This window comes from Physcomitrium patens, chromosome 2 (genome assembly GCF_059467195.1).
Source record: "Physcomitrium patens ecotype Gransden chromosome 2, ASM5946719v1, whole genome shotgun sequence".
NCBI classification, from domain to species: domain Eukaryota; kingdom Viridiplantae; phylum Streptophyta; class Bryopsida; order Funariales; family Funariaceae; genus Physcomitrium; species Physcomitrium patens.
In genome coordinates, this window is record NC_143411.1 from 186,105 (window position 1) to 199,022 (window position 12,918).

General features: G+C 41.8%; 2 protein-coding genes across 12 annotated transcripts; one reads left to right on the plus strand and one right to left on the minus strand.

Moving 5' to 3' along the window:
• The first annotated feature begins 2,992 nt into the window (after positions 1 to 2,992).
• LOC112278726 (uncharacterized) lies at positions 2,993 to 6,496 on the plus strand. Of its 11 annotated transcripts, none has more exons than XR_016506645.1 (6): positions 2,993 to 3,747; positions 3,957 to 4,083; positions 4,455 to 4,910; positions 5,354 to 5,473; positions 5,573 to 5,632; positions 5,769 to 6,496. XR_016506645.1 is itself a non-coding variant. In XM_024512395.3 (3 exons), exons 1-3 carry the CDS (start codon positions 3,343 to 3,345, stop codon positions 4,514 to 4,516), a joined length of 594 nt encoding a protein of 197 aa, XP_024368163.1. In that variant the 5' UTR covers positions 2,993 to 3,342; the 3' UTR covers positions 4,517 to 5,286. The 11 variants fall into 11 exon arrangements, 1 of the variants encoding a protein (XP_024368163.1); XR_016506646.1 differs by having other exon boundaries at positions 5,772 to 6,496; XR_016506647.1 differs by having other exon boundaries at positions 5,778 to 6,496.
• LOC112294579 (TPR repeat-containing protein ZIP4) lies at positions 4,668 to 9,055 on the minus strand. Its single transcript, XM_073532179.2, is given in 6 exon segments — positions 4,668 to 5,364; positions 5,490 to 5,894; positions 5,896 to 6,534; positions 6,671 to 6,703; positions 6,947 to 7,136; positions 7,400 to 9,055. Coding segments are annotated over 6 exon segments (2,874 nt in total). The 5' UTR covers positions 8,734 to 9,055; the 3' UTR covers positions 4,668 to 5,091.
• Between the last annotated feature and the right edge of the window lie 3,863 nt (positions 9,056 to 12,918).

Consider the following 12,918-nt stretch of genomic DNA (forward strand, 5'->3'; position numbering starts at 1 on the left):
AAGATCTAAACTACTTATCATAGACTTAAGCTTTGCCATCCTCTTCATGTTCAAATGGCCAAGGCAAAAATGCCATATATTCAATTTGTCTTAGTTTTAAATCAAGTCAAATATTTTTGAATATGATCCTTTTGATTTTTCCGTACACAATAACCTCTACTATAATAGAATCAATTTCAATGGCTTCATATGTGCCATTATTTGCCAAAATTATATTTGATGCTAAAATAGCCTTATAAGTGTCAAATGAATACTTATTAGGTGTCATATGCTTGGAACAACATGAATCTATAATCCATTTTGATATGATAGCCATAGAGATTTTGTTTGTTGCCATGAATACATAATCTTCTCCTTCAAATTCATCTTATACACTATTTGCATTATCTTTTTTCTATTTTTTTGCCTGTGTAGCAATTTCGAGTAAAATATCTTTCTTTGCCACAAATGAAGCAAGTTTTGATATTACTTCATTAATTTGAATAGTTGCCCTTACCTTGTAGTGAATAGAGTGTTGAATCTTCACTTTGAGATTTTTTTTTTTTTATTCTTGGTTACTTCATGGCTAAGTCTTGTTGTCACATAGTCCATTATAAGTTCTTTCATCTTGATGGATTCCAAAGCTACAATGAAGTAGTTATAGAATTCTGGCAAGCTCATGAATAGAATCATGACAACATCTATTTTTTTCCAGGTCTTGTTAACAATTGCAAGCTGATTTACAAGTGCCTTCACCTTGTTGATGTAAACCATGAGGTCTTCACCTTCTTCTATCTTAAATGTGAAGAACTTCCTCCTTGTGTAGATGATGTTAGCTAAGTTCTTGCTCTTATAGATATTATAAAGAGTCTTCCATGCTTCTCCTAGTCCTTTACAAGAGATAATATGAGAGAAGTTGGTTTTATCCATATTATATGTAATCAATCCAAAGACCTTCTTTCTACAATATTTGTAGTCTTTTTTTTTCCTTTGTATCAACATGCATGCTTGGAAGCTCTTCACTTTCATCTACAATATTCCATAGGTCCAAAGAAGCCAATAAAAGCTCCATTTTTACCTTCCAATGGTAAAAATTCTCACCTCTAAACTTTTCAATTGCTCTCAAGCCTTCATCCTTATTTGAAGCTATGTTTAAAGAAGAGATGTATAAAAAAAGATCAAGTGAAATAGTCCTAAAGCTCTCAAAATCAGCAAGAAGGAGTTACTATATTAAAATCTTAGAATGCCTCTTTGTGAATAAACTAGTATTTTTACTCTCAAAACACTTTAAACTTCACTTTTAGGACCCCTTACAAGTTCAATGATCAATATAAACATATCAAATTAGATTTGCCAATCTTCTATTACTTTTATGCTCACAAATCATGTCTAGACACCATAAGAGATCTTTTAAGTACCTTAAAGTCTTTTAATACATGAAACTATAAAGTTAGTCTATTAAGGATCTTAATCAATAAGAAAAAATAATTCTAATGTTCTTTAACAACACCATAAGGTGCAAATCAAACTTTGAATCAAAGATATACTTAACAACAGGTAAGAGCAAATAAAGATCTAAATCTAGATTTGAATCTAAAAGTTAGGAGTTTCAAAATTATAACATCAACAATAATAATATTATCTACTCTAAACAACAACAAAGACTTCATAAAACTTCAAAGAAACTCACAAAGGAATGTGAGTGGACCCATAATCTATTGAAGAGAGAGAATTTAGAGGCTACAACACTTAGCATCAACAAGATTGTACACAAAATGAAGTGAGGAATAAGATGACTCTCACTTCCAACACTCTTTATTTATAGCTAGAGTTTACATTGATTGTAGATGAACTTAATCATTTTCATCTTTCTTTCTTATATCCAATTAAATCCTAGATTCCTCTTATCTCAGCCGCCATCATAGTAACATCTTTTAATCTTTTGTTATCTTTTGACTATTAGAAACTTATTATAGTTTTAACTCTATATAGTGGCAACTATATAAGATCTTACTAATTTTCAACAATAAGTTTGTAACTTAAATTATTTTTCCAATTTCCACTGTTTAATACAAATTTTATCTTATATTTTTTTATCAAGAGTTCTATTGCAAATATTTCTAGTTCTATTTTAATTAGAGCTTATACTTCTAAAAAAATTAAAAATATTAATGATAAGATTAAATAAAAATTTACAACATCAAATAATTCAAGTTTACTATGTATAAGATATATCTCTCTTTGATATACCTTTTTTATATACTTTTATATAAATTTGATTTAATAATATAATTATTTTTCATAGAAAAAAAATAATAGAATTTGATTGATCTCTCTCTATATATAAAAAACTCAAAACCAAAATATTTTGTGCATTACTAAAGTTTTAAGACTATCATATTAAAGTTGAACTATTTTTTTGTCATAAAAATAAAATCCCATTAATTTAAACTATTTTTTTATTGATATAAATATTTTATATAATTATATATATATATATATATATATTTTTATCATTATTTTGTATATGAATATAATGTAAAATTCTTAAAAGTATTTCTAATTTTTTTTAATTTGGTTCTATGCAATATATATTTTTTATAATATATTTAATGAGTTGCAAGAATTCTTCCTGGAAACAAGAGTATCATGCACATTGAGTGCTGTTGTGTATGATAACAGAAAAGGAAAAAAAAAAGAAAAAAAATTGTTTGAAGCAAGAGTGATGGTTGAAAAGTGGGATTGAGAGGCAGCCCCTGAACAACATTCGGCACCCATGTATGAATGTGGATCAGTGCGGGCTCGACGAGGAATGGGTTCTGAGTTCCCAACTTACCGCCCTTCAAACTGCCCGGCCTCCGTGGTTCCCCTCCGTTCCCTCCATTCGTTCCCAGTAATCCAATCTACGGTCGATATCGCATCTGACTGCAGCTGCGATCTGACGGCCCACGATGGCGGAGCCAGTCGATTGAATAAGGAGGTTTCTGCGACACGATTCTACGAGGGCCACGGGGGCTGTCTGTCTGCTTTGCTGCCGATGCTTCTTTTCATGGCCCCATCCTCCGCGCACAGACTCCCCCTTCCGTCACAGCTGCTTACAAGTTGTTGGTGTCCACGTAGGGGCGCCTCAGCAAGCGTCTTCCTGTGCTGTCCCTCGTGTAGCTCCCGTCAAGTACCACACCTGTCTCTCCTGCCTCCATCGGAGACACCACTGACTTCTGCTGCGATACTAGCGGACATCCCATGCCGATGCAATCTCTGTGCCGGACGGTGACGAAGTTGAGCACCGAAAGTGGAGAGAGAGAGTGAGTGTGGAGGTGGTGTGTGCAGGATTCGGGGTGAGTTTTGGCAGCAGATAAACAGATGTATGGCGTTGCTTCAAATCATCATGTGTTGGGAACCAGGCAAGCGTTGCCGCTGGGTCGTACAGGGACGCCTCTGTACGAGCGTGTGACATCGCAGTTAGCTAGAGGTAGAGGGACAAAGCAAACGAGGACGCACCGATTGATTGCGGCTTTGAGTCCTGCCTTCCCGAATCAGCCAGATTTGTCTGCATTTCAGTGGCCCTCGACATCGGCATTGCGGGTAGGATCGCAAGGAGAACCAGAGAGACAAGTGAAGGCCGGGGCCAAGGAGAAGTGGCCCAAACACAATGAAAGTGCTTTGAGTAGTGACTCACCGCTGTCTCTGCCCTTGGCTTATCCAGGGACCGAACCCGCCACCCAGAAAGAGAGAGATGCAATGGTGAATTGTAACCCCGAAGTACAGGTTGGTTTCCTCTCTTTTGCTCTCCGGTTCCCTGCTGTCTGCAACTTTACGTTTCCTCTCACAATCATCGACCAGTTTCGATGCACCCCCACATGCATTAGCATGTCTTTGTCCCCCGACGGACAATTCGCAAGGCTTCCTCAGATTTTGGCATTTAGGTTTCTTGCTGGTCAACTTCGATTGAAGCCGAACTTGTGTTGAGATTTCAGGATTGTAAGAATCCCGTGTACCAATGGACGGCGAAGTGTTCAAGATGCCAAGGCACAGGGGAGGTGAGCTTTTACAGGAAACGGGGCAAAGAAGTAATAAGCAAGTGCATTGCTTGTTTAGGCATAGGTATCTCATTCTCACCATTCTCCTCCTTCTCCTGTGCGTCATCAATCCATGCTGGGGTGATTCCAATTGTGCTGCTGCTCACTTCTCTGTCTCTTGTCTGCGAACCGAGAGTTGTGGATTAGTAGAACTAGCCTTAGCCCTAAACTCCTTTGCGTGCAGTACTGCAAGCAGCATCAGGAAGGATTGAGTCTCTTGCTTACTGATGCAAGCATTGTTCAGACTAGTCGATCCTTACGTGTATGAAAAGAATAACTTTGAAAAGAATACCCTGCATACTCTGAAGTTTTATTTTCCTTTTCTGTTTCTACAATGAGTGAGGAAGACAAGGGCAGGGTGCAGTACCTGAAAGAAACTTTGTGCTGATTTTGCAGGTTATGTGGAGAAGATAACTTTGCGGGCGGATAAAGTAGACGAATCTGATTTGTCCAAGTGAGTGTCTGGCTCTGTCTTGGAGAGCAGCACTCATTTTCGAGAACACGATTTGGAATTCTTTTAGTATTTCGCTTTGGGTAATTCGCACAGGTGTACGGTGGCACAATTGAACCAGCAGCACCTTTGATGCAGGAAGATTTTTTTTCGAGGGCTCAGGAATGATATAACTGAAGCAAGTAATAGTCTTTCTAGTTGAAGTCTCTGACCTTTGATCTGTACTTTTTGTGGTGGAATCGAACGAGGAGAGTGCTGAGGCCTTGTTTTATAGCAGCTGAGGAGCAAACATTACGGGTAGTGGGATAATACCGTGAAATTTTATTGGCAACGAATGTTGCAAGTTTTGCTAGTTGTAGTTTTGGTGCCATGGACGATCATCAAGCACTACAATTGTCTTGGTACGTAAGTCTGCTGCCTATATCACTGATCTAGGAGGTCAGAACGCCTTTGCTTTAAACGAATAGTCGTAGCAGCGTTGTAAGCTTAGCCTAGACTTATCCTGTTAAGAAATAACGCTTGACGAAACTCTGGCACAAAGTTGTGAGGGCAAACTGAATCATAGGAATAGATCATGAAGACCTACATTGCCTTCTGTGTGGAAGCTTTTTGCTGCAAGAGCTCGGTTAAGCTCTCCATCATAGAAGGTCTGTGAATCTCCATAGTAGGCACGTGCTTAAGCAGCTCTAGAGCTACTCCCATCCATATTTCAGCCTTGTCGTATTTCAGCAACTTAAGATAAAGGGCTGCTCTATTCCAGGCAGTAGATACCAACCACTGAGCTTCGTCTTGTGGGTACAAATTGTTACCCAATCCTAAAAGGATTTGTTGTGCTTGTTTGTAGAGGTCCAGTACCTGCCTCAAGTACATACGACATGGCTCATGAGAGGCAGTTGCAAAAAATGAGCAACGCAATTTAAAGGAAGGCGTGCAGTCTAGTTAATGCTGCATGCTTGGAAACCTGGTGAGATTGGGCTAACCTCTGGGCCATCTTTGCAGCGAGCATTTGCGAGGTTGATCATCTTTCTCACTAACGCAGCAACAATTTTGTAATCTGCATTAGGAGCGCTAAGTGTTAAGGTCAGGCACATGCGAAATGCGGCCGACGCAACCTCCATACTAGGTTCTTTTCTCCTTGAAGCCTCAAGGCCCATTTTGAAAAAATGTTCAGCTGTGAACCCTGGCATGTTGCTGCATTGTTTTAAAATTTTCAGTTGTTCTGCATCTTCTTTTGCCCTTCCTTTGAGTTCGAATTGTAGTAGATGCAGGTATATACCAAAGCTTCCGTCGGTTTTGCTCCCAGAGTCGTCGATGGCCACAAGTTTCTTGTGCACCTGCAGCAGTGGACGTGGAATGACACTGATGTCACGAATCCATATTCTTTCAGTAAAGGAGTAGCTTTCGATGCGTGATAAAACATACCTCCTGACATTTATCCAAGTAGGTTGTTGCAATGTGTATAACTTCGGTCTCGTTCACGTCATCCGTTGTTAACAGAGCCGATACGCAGAGAAGCAAAGCTGTTTGGACGGACCGGAGACTACCGGGGGTCGGGGGTAGTACACAGTAAAAGTTTGAGGATATTGCGTAAAATTCGAAACAAGACTTCCAATCCTGTTCTTTTCCACATTCCATAGCCTGATTCCAAGATGCTCCTGAATACCATTTTGCTTCTCGTTCCCCGCTGCTCCCAGTACCAAAGAACTTTTCATATCCTAGTTCTTGCAGCCGTTTATTGGCGTACTTGAAGTGCCATAGTATGTCAGAGCGCTTGGTTTTTCCCTGGATCAGAAGCAGGATTAGGTTTCTGAGCACAACAACCTCTTCCGTGACCATGACCCTGTCCGAAGAGTATAAGCTCAGCATGTTGCTTAGTGCAGCAACTGCAACTGTGATTGTTTTGCAAGCTATGGCCTCGTGGCAAGCAAGATTCAAGAACTCGGGTTCAAAGTCGGTGCATTTCAGCATCCTCTCCACTTCCTTGCAAGCCTCTGCTTCATTTCTCGTTTGCAATCCTATTTTTAACTGCAATTACATAAGATACTGTGTGATAAATGAACTTCTTAAGTCGTTTGGATTGGGTCAGACAGCAGAATCATCAAATTACATTATTTTGTGAGCAACTTTTCCCGATCAGTTTCGAAATTTAGGGTTTGATCACCTTGAGAAATATGCTGGCAATACTTGGATCGATCTGTGAGTGAAGCTCATCGAAAGTAAGAAAGTCAGTAAAAAGCGATAGATACATTCGGGGGCATATTATTACTGTGTCGGGCTACAACCATGAAGAAGTAGCTGTACTGGTAATGCCTCTTAAACTTCTTCAAACCTTCAGGTGGTATTGACACTGATGAAAATGTCAAGGTTGAAAATTACCTAGGATACTTCGAAATTATTTGTTGCATGTAGGCTGTGTTTTTAACACTGGATTGCATACCTTCTCTGCCTTATCAATAACCTCTGCAGCTCGTTCGAATTGAGATAGAGCCATGTGGCAAAGACAGAGAACGCGGAGTGACTTGGCCTCGAGCATTGAACCTTCGCCGTCGCGGACAATATACAGCATGGAAGCCTCAAAAAGTCGAATGCTTGTTTTGTACATCTTTGCTTTAAAATGTTCTGAGCCACTGCCAGACCGTCTGTGAGTGGGACGTCGTCTAATCGAGCCAGAGATCACAACGAGCATATGTTCTTGGCGAGGTAGGTACCTAGCCCTATTAGACGCAACTGGTTGTTCCAAGCATTTCACCCCACACATCACGGAAATTGAACACACTTGCTGAAACATTTCAACTGTCCTATATTTTAGCACTCACCTTCTGAGATATTGGATCCTACACCACATGGGAGAAAAATGAGAAGTTTAATCTAGCACAGTGATGGATCTTACCTGGTCCACAGAAGCGCGTGAATGAATTGTTGCTGCTTTTGTGCGATTTGCCTTCGTCTATCTTTCAATTCTAGACCTTCAATTTCTGCCACGACAGCCGTCAGAATCTTCTGTTCACAGGCGATTTTCAAAGCCAGTTCCACTCGCTTAATGCAACTCGTGTCTGCAGCTGGATCCTGCCTCAGAAGTTTCTCAAGTACTTTTGCTGGGAGCTGCCCTCTGTTTGGACCAAAGTGCTCCAAGAGAATGAAAAATGCCTTCTCAACAGCTTCAAATTTATCACACTCTTCAATGACTATGTCGAGTGCTGAGACACAGACATCAACCCGGTCCCTGGCATGACCAACGAGCGTGAAGAGCTCACGCTCAACCTCATCTTGTCTTCCTAATTTTGCTAAAGCTCTAATTGCGAAATACGATGTACTCGAATGATCCGATGTTTGCCTCAGAGCATCAACACATCGCAGTGCACTCTCATAGTTCTCGTTCTGCAACTGGCCAGCTGCCAGGTTACGCAGGATTCGTTGTTTCAGCCTCTCCAAGTTTGTCTTATCAGCATCATGGTATTCATGGCAGTCCGAAAGAGCCTCCGAGCATATGTCTAAACCGGCCTCCATGTACCGAATGGACTCGGACTGTGAATCGGTGTCATCCTTCAGCAGAAGAGACTTCCCGAACTGTAAATATTGCTCAGCCAATTCTGCATGGCGGTTGACAGGAATCGTGGGAAGTAAACCTCGGGCTCTTCCCAGCAGACTACAAGCAAGTGTGTGTCCACCAAGCTCCCAAACGGTCTTTGCTCGTGATAAAAACAATTCAAAGAAGAAATTAATCTGTTCTCTCGTGTCAGAAGATTGGGACGAGTTTCTCTCCTCTTGCTTGAAGCATAGCTCAAAAGCCTTCTCAAAACACACCGATGCTCTTAAGAACTTCCTAATTCTGTGCCATGCACATCCAGTCTTGGAAAAGAACATTGCAATCCTCACGAAACTGGAGTGAGCGTTTCCTACGGCACCTGCAGTAGCTAACAGGTCACATGCAACCTGACGAAGTTCTGCTAGGTCTTCGCTAAGTTCCTGATCACCCTCAAGATTGTTCACTATGTCGACGCTACAATTCCACAAACGGTAACTCAGTCGCCAAGCCAGGATCCTCTGTTCCTCCGAAAATTCAGCTGAAAGATTCTCGAGACATTTCCGTAGCTTTTGCACATTCTCAGAGCTTAACGATGATGGAGACGCTGCTTCGATGTCATGCATAACTTCTTCAGCTGTGTGGAGTATCTCATCTGTAGGAGTTTCAACATCCTGGCTCGGTAACTCGTGAATCTTCATTGTAATGAGACAAATTATTGGACCTAGATGCGGTTACACTCCTGTCAGAAAACCGAAGGCAAGGTGCAATTAAGTCCACCGTGGAAATGTTGAGAGGATTGGAAACGATGGAATGGCCAGTTGGAAGAGAGAATCTGCTAGAGAACACATCAATTCTGTCTCTGTGTGTAGGCCAGTTTACCAAAACCCGAAGTCAAGATTAGACGATGGTTCATGCTAAATGCAGATCAAGAGGCTTCTGAGAACCATAGCGAAAAGCAGCAGCATCGAACACCATCAACGGAGCGAGAAAGGAGGCTGTCAAGCTTTCCCCTATGCGAAGTTAAAACTGAAGGGCGAACCTGATGTCTCCCTGGCATGCGTCATTCCGGTTGCCCTCTCCGCCATTCTGAAGCCAACCCGAGAACAGTTCCAATAGTGGATGAACATCCGACTTGTGAAAATGGATGGATGAACAAATGAAATTGGGGCGAGGTGGGGAGGTGTCAACGGCGACGAGGACAGACCCCTCCCCCCCCAAATTTCCCCCAACGCGTTTCGACTTGCCATCAAATGAAATTGGCAGCTCAAATGAAGGATGCCACATTTCCTGGAGCTAGTCAGTAGGAGCCGGTGCTGTAATCTGGGAACAAGTGATCGAGTGGAGCCTCGATGATCCGACTAGAATCACAATGTTTGTCGCCGATCCTGGTAGTTATTTTGGTTTGCGTGGAGCTATTTTGCTGCAGAGGTCTTGAGTAGCTCTTGATCGACGCTCTTCGTGTTTTTTGTTTTTTTGTGTTTTTTGGAAATCGTTTCTGTAGCATATCCATAGTGCGTGGAGGGTCCGAGGAGCATTGATGGAAATAGTTTACAAGTCAATGGTACGAGGAGAGCTCCCATGTTTAGCAATTTTTTTTGTGAAATCCCCAGGGTAAGTGATCGAAAAAGGTGGACACGAATGGGTAGATTATGCACAGGGGAGTAATGGGCTGACTGGCTGTGGCACATTACAAAACATACCGATATGTAGTTTCTAGATTTCAAAGAAATCTTAATTGTGCGTAACTAGTCACCATTATTCGTCTCTTCGTGTCCTTGCAGTCTTCAACACCGTGAACAGCCATGAAAATTTTAGGTTTAAGAGGCGTTGAGGGTTAATGATAGCAGTTGTACATGGTTGGATGTGAAGTCGGTTCATTCAATTTCAGTCGAAACGTTGAGGTCTTGATGTTAGTTGAAGCACAGGACATATCATTGCATCGTAATCCCATCAAGATGGAGGCAACTCTGCATGCTGTTTTGCTTCGGCAAGAGCAAATGGCAATGCTATAGGGTTCAGAGTTCGAGCAGCACGAGCAACTCTTTCATATCAATATGTCGTCTCTGATTGACGTGCCACTTATGCAACCACAGAAAGAAGCACTTCAGGGTAGAAGATCCTCGTCTGCCGCCTGAGACAGCTTCAATGTTTGATTAGCAGAATTTGCTTGGATTTCAGAGGCTTCATTGCAACATTCATTCTTTGGAGGCCCCAATGATGAAGTCTCTATACCTTACGTGACTTGCCAAACGAGATCAGAACACAAAGTTCTGTTTAAATTTGTCTAAACCGTGGGTTGTATGGGCTCTAAACCAAGTGTGCCATCCATCTATCGATCGCCACTTCCAAAATGTTAGGACGCTAAACATCTGCAGCTGAACGCAAGAACTGTAGAGGGCGTCAAGTGCACCACTCCAGTAAAAAAATTTCCGTTGTTTAAGATTGAAGGAGGAGGTGATGTTCGAGATACTTATGCCCTACCCCGAACCTCTGAAGTCGAAAGCAAGATGAGATCACTAGGCAGGGAAATTAAAAATCCTGCTCTGTGGAGCACGTCTGCAGAGATTCAGAATGCTCGCGAGGAAGCCAGAAATTGAGCAGATCATATTGCAATGTTGGTTGTTTCCGAAAACAAAATTAATCGTAAAAGTGCGCGAATGGGTGGAAAAGTTGAAGAAGATGCGGTTGAAGTGAAAGAAGAGATGGAAAGTACTGGTGAGGATGCATGTGATGTGGAAGCTGAGATTGAGCCTGAGATTATTAGCAAGGGGCCTCATCGGAAGTTATGTGCTTGAGGTAATTCCACTGCCTCTCCAGCAGCTGCGAAGGCGGCTGAGTCTGACGACTTGACCAAAGCGCCTATTCGAAGAGAGAGGGCGAAACAAGAATCCGCAGCCATTGGAACAGCTATGCCTCAAGCTGTGCAACGACTTGCCCAATCCCAGATCCGCAAGATTGAAAGTGCGGTGGAACACGAATCTGGCACATATGAGCAATCTCCGTTTTCCGAGGTGCCTAGCTAGTCATTAGACTTTCACTAGGGCGATGTCGCAGCTCTGGTACTTCCCCACACACAAGTGGAATCTTCTATGGGAGGTAACAAATTTTCAGCTCAAGCGAGGCTATCCTGTGTCGTCTTTTATGGCTGTAGCTCAGGACAGATTGCCAACACAGAACCTAAGGGTGCAGATAATGGCATCTAGTAAGTCAACGTGAGCGTGCCGTCGGATGTAGATTTAGTGAATGAACAAGTTTTTCTTTTATTAAACTCTCATTCCCAAGTCCTAGAATCTGAACTATGATTCATACAGAAAAATTCGTAGAGCGATTTAGGTGTTAATGAAAAAAATCAGTCCTAAGAAGTCATCACCGCATTGGGCTTCACAAGAATTGTCTGATTTTCCACATTCAGAACCTGAAGACCAAAGTGTCAGTACTGACTCTCGCGTTGAAGAAATTCTGGTGAATGACGTGAACATCATTGATGATTACTAGGTGTATGATCAGCACAAAAGCAAGTCGCATCTCTAATTATAAAGGATTCTAGGGGATAAAGGACATCCACAAGCTGACCTTGCTTGCACAGAGTACCCTTCCGCTCGCAAGCAGGAGCAAGGGAACAGAAAACAATTATTTACATTACCGGAAAATTATTAAAGAGGTTAACGGCTTTCGAAGGGTACACATGAGGTGATGAGGTCTTTGAAGAGCTGATGTCAGGAGGTTCACCAGTGCGTTTGAAGGTGATAGCTGATGACAGGCATGAAAGCAACAATGAATTCCGGCGTCTTGCAGCTCAACGCCTTTTCTGTGGTCAATCAGTTGAGCTGGCTCACGGTGGAGACCCCACTCTAGGAGAGCACAATGTGTTTGAAGAATGCAGTGTGAAGGCAAACATATTGTTTGCAGAGGGGTCTTGGCGGAGGAAGAGAGAAAATGTACAGGACGATGTTGCTTGTGCCGGACGAGAAGGGTCGCGTTTGAAGATACCAAATGATCTCAAACGATATTAGGGCGAAGCGTGTACGTTGGATATGGGTCGAAATCAAGATGAGTCTGATGCATGTACTCTGAAGCCAGAGCGATCGATGAGGCAATTGGTACATATTAGTTCTCCGTCATAATTGTCAAATGAAGGCACCGCACCTCGTAGTGTTGTGATTGCAGTAGACAATTAACTGGAGGTCTGATGGTTAAGGTGGATTCAGAAGAGCTCGTGATGGATGAATCTTAATATGTTCGAGTCTGAATTTGATAGCTGTGGCGGAGGATTCATCTTAGATGAAGTCTTGTGTTCAATCTCCATCAATATGGAAGACTATCGTGCGCATCATTAGACCTGTTGTGCATGAAGTGGTTACAGCTGGTATGGAGGGAAATTCGAGAATTCTATCTTCTCCATATTTCATTGCGACACAATTTAGACTACACAACTCTCATCAACATCTGGAGTCTTCAAAAATTCATCTGCGTCACGGAAGGAGAATTGTGCAATTGATGAAAGTGGAAATCAACTGTTTCCAGGCGGAAAACAGTGCAGCTTAGAACTCACAAGCAACCTCTCCGTTCTTTCATCAATCTGTATATGTGTGTGTGTATACATATCAATATATATATATATATATATATATATGTGTGTGTGTGTGTGCAGTTTTCAGTCTTCGTCACAACTGATATGGAATGGGTGCTCTTGTTGATACAAGGACGTTATTTCATGATATTGGGCAGCTAATGACGGAAGCTTCGATCGTCAGAGCATGGAATGCCCTTTCACCAGTGGATTCTTGGAGACTATTCTTGAAACAATCAAGGTAACGCTTGCGTACATAAAATATCAAGTTTTTCAAATCCTTCATGTAGGTTTTTAGGTTTTGTATGCTGTT

Bases quoted from the DNA above. Each gene is read 5' to 3' on its own strand.
- LOC112278726 (XM_024512395.3), top strand. From the start codon at position 3,343: ATGTATGGCGTTGCTTCAAATCATCATGTGTTGGGAACCAGGCAAGCG. The intron at 3,748-3,956 runs GTTGGTTTCCTC...TTGAGATTTCAG, and splicing joins ATTGTAACCCCGAAGTACAG to GATTGTAAGAATCCCGTGTA. The intron at 4,084-4,454 runs GTATCTCATTCT...CTGATTTTGCAG, and splicing joins CATTGCTTGTTTAGGCATAG to GTTATGTGGAGAAGATAACT.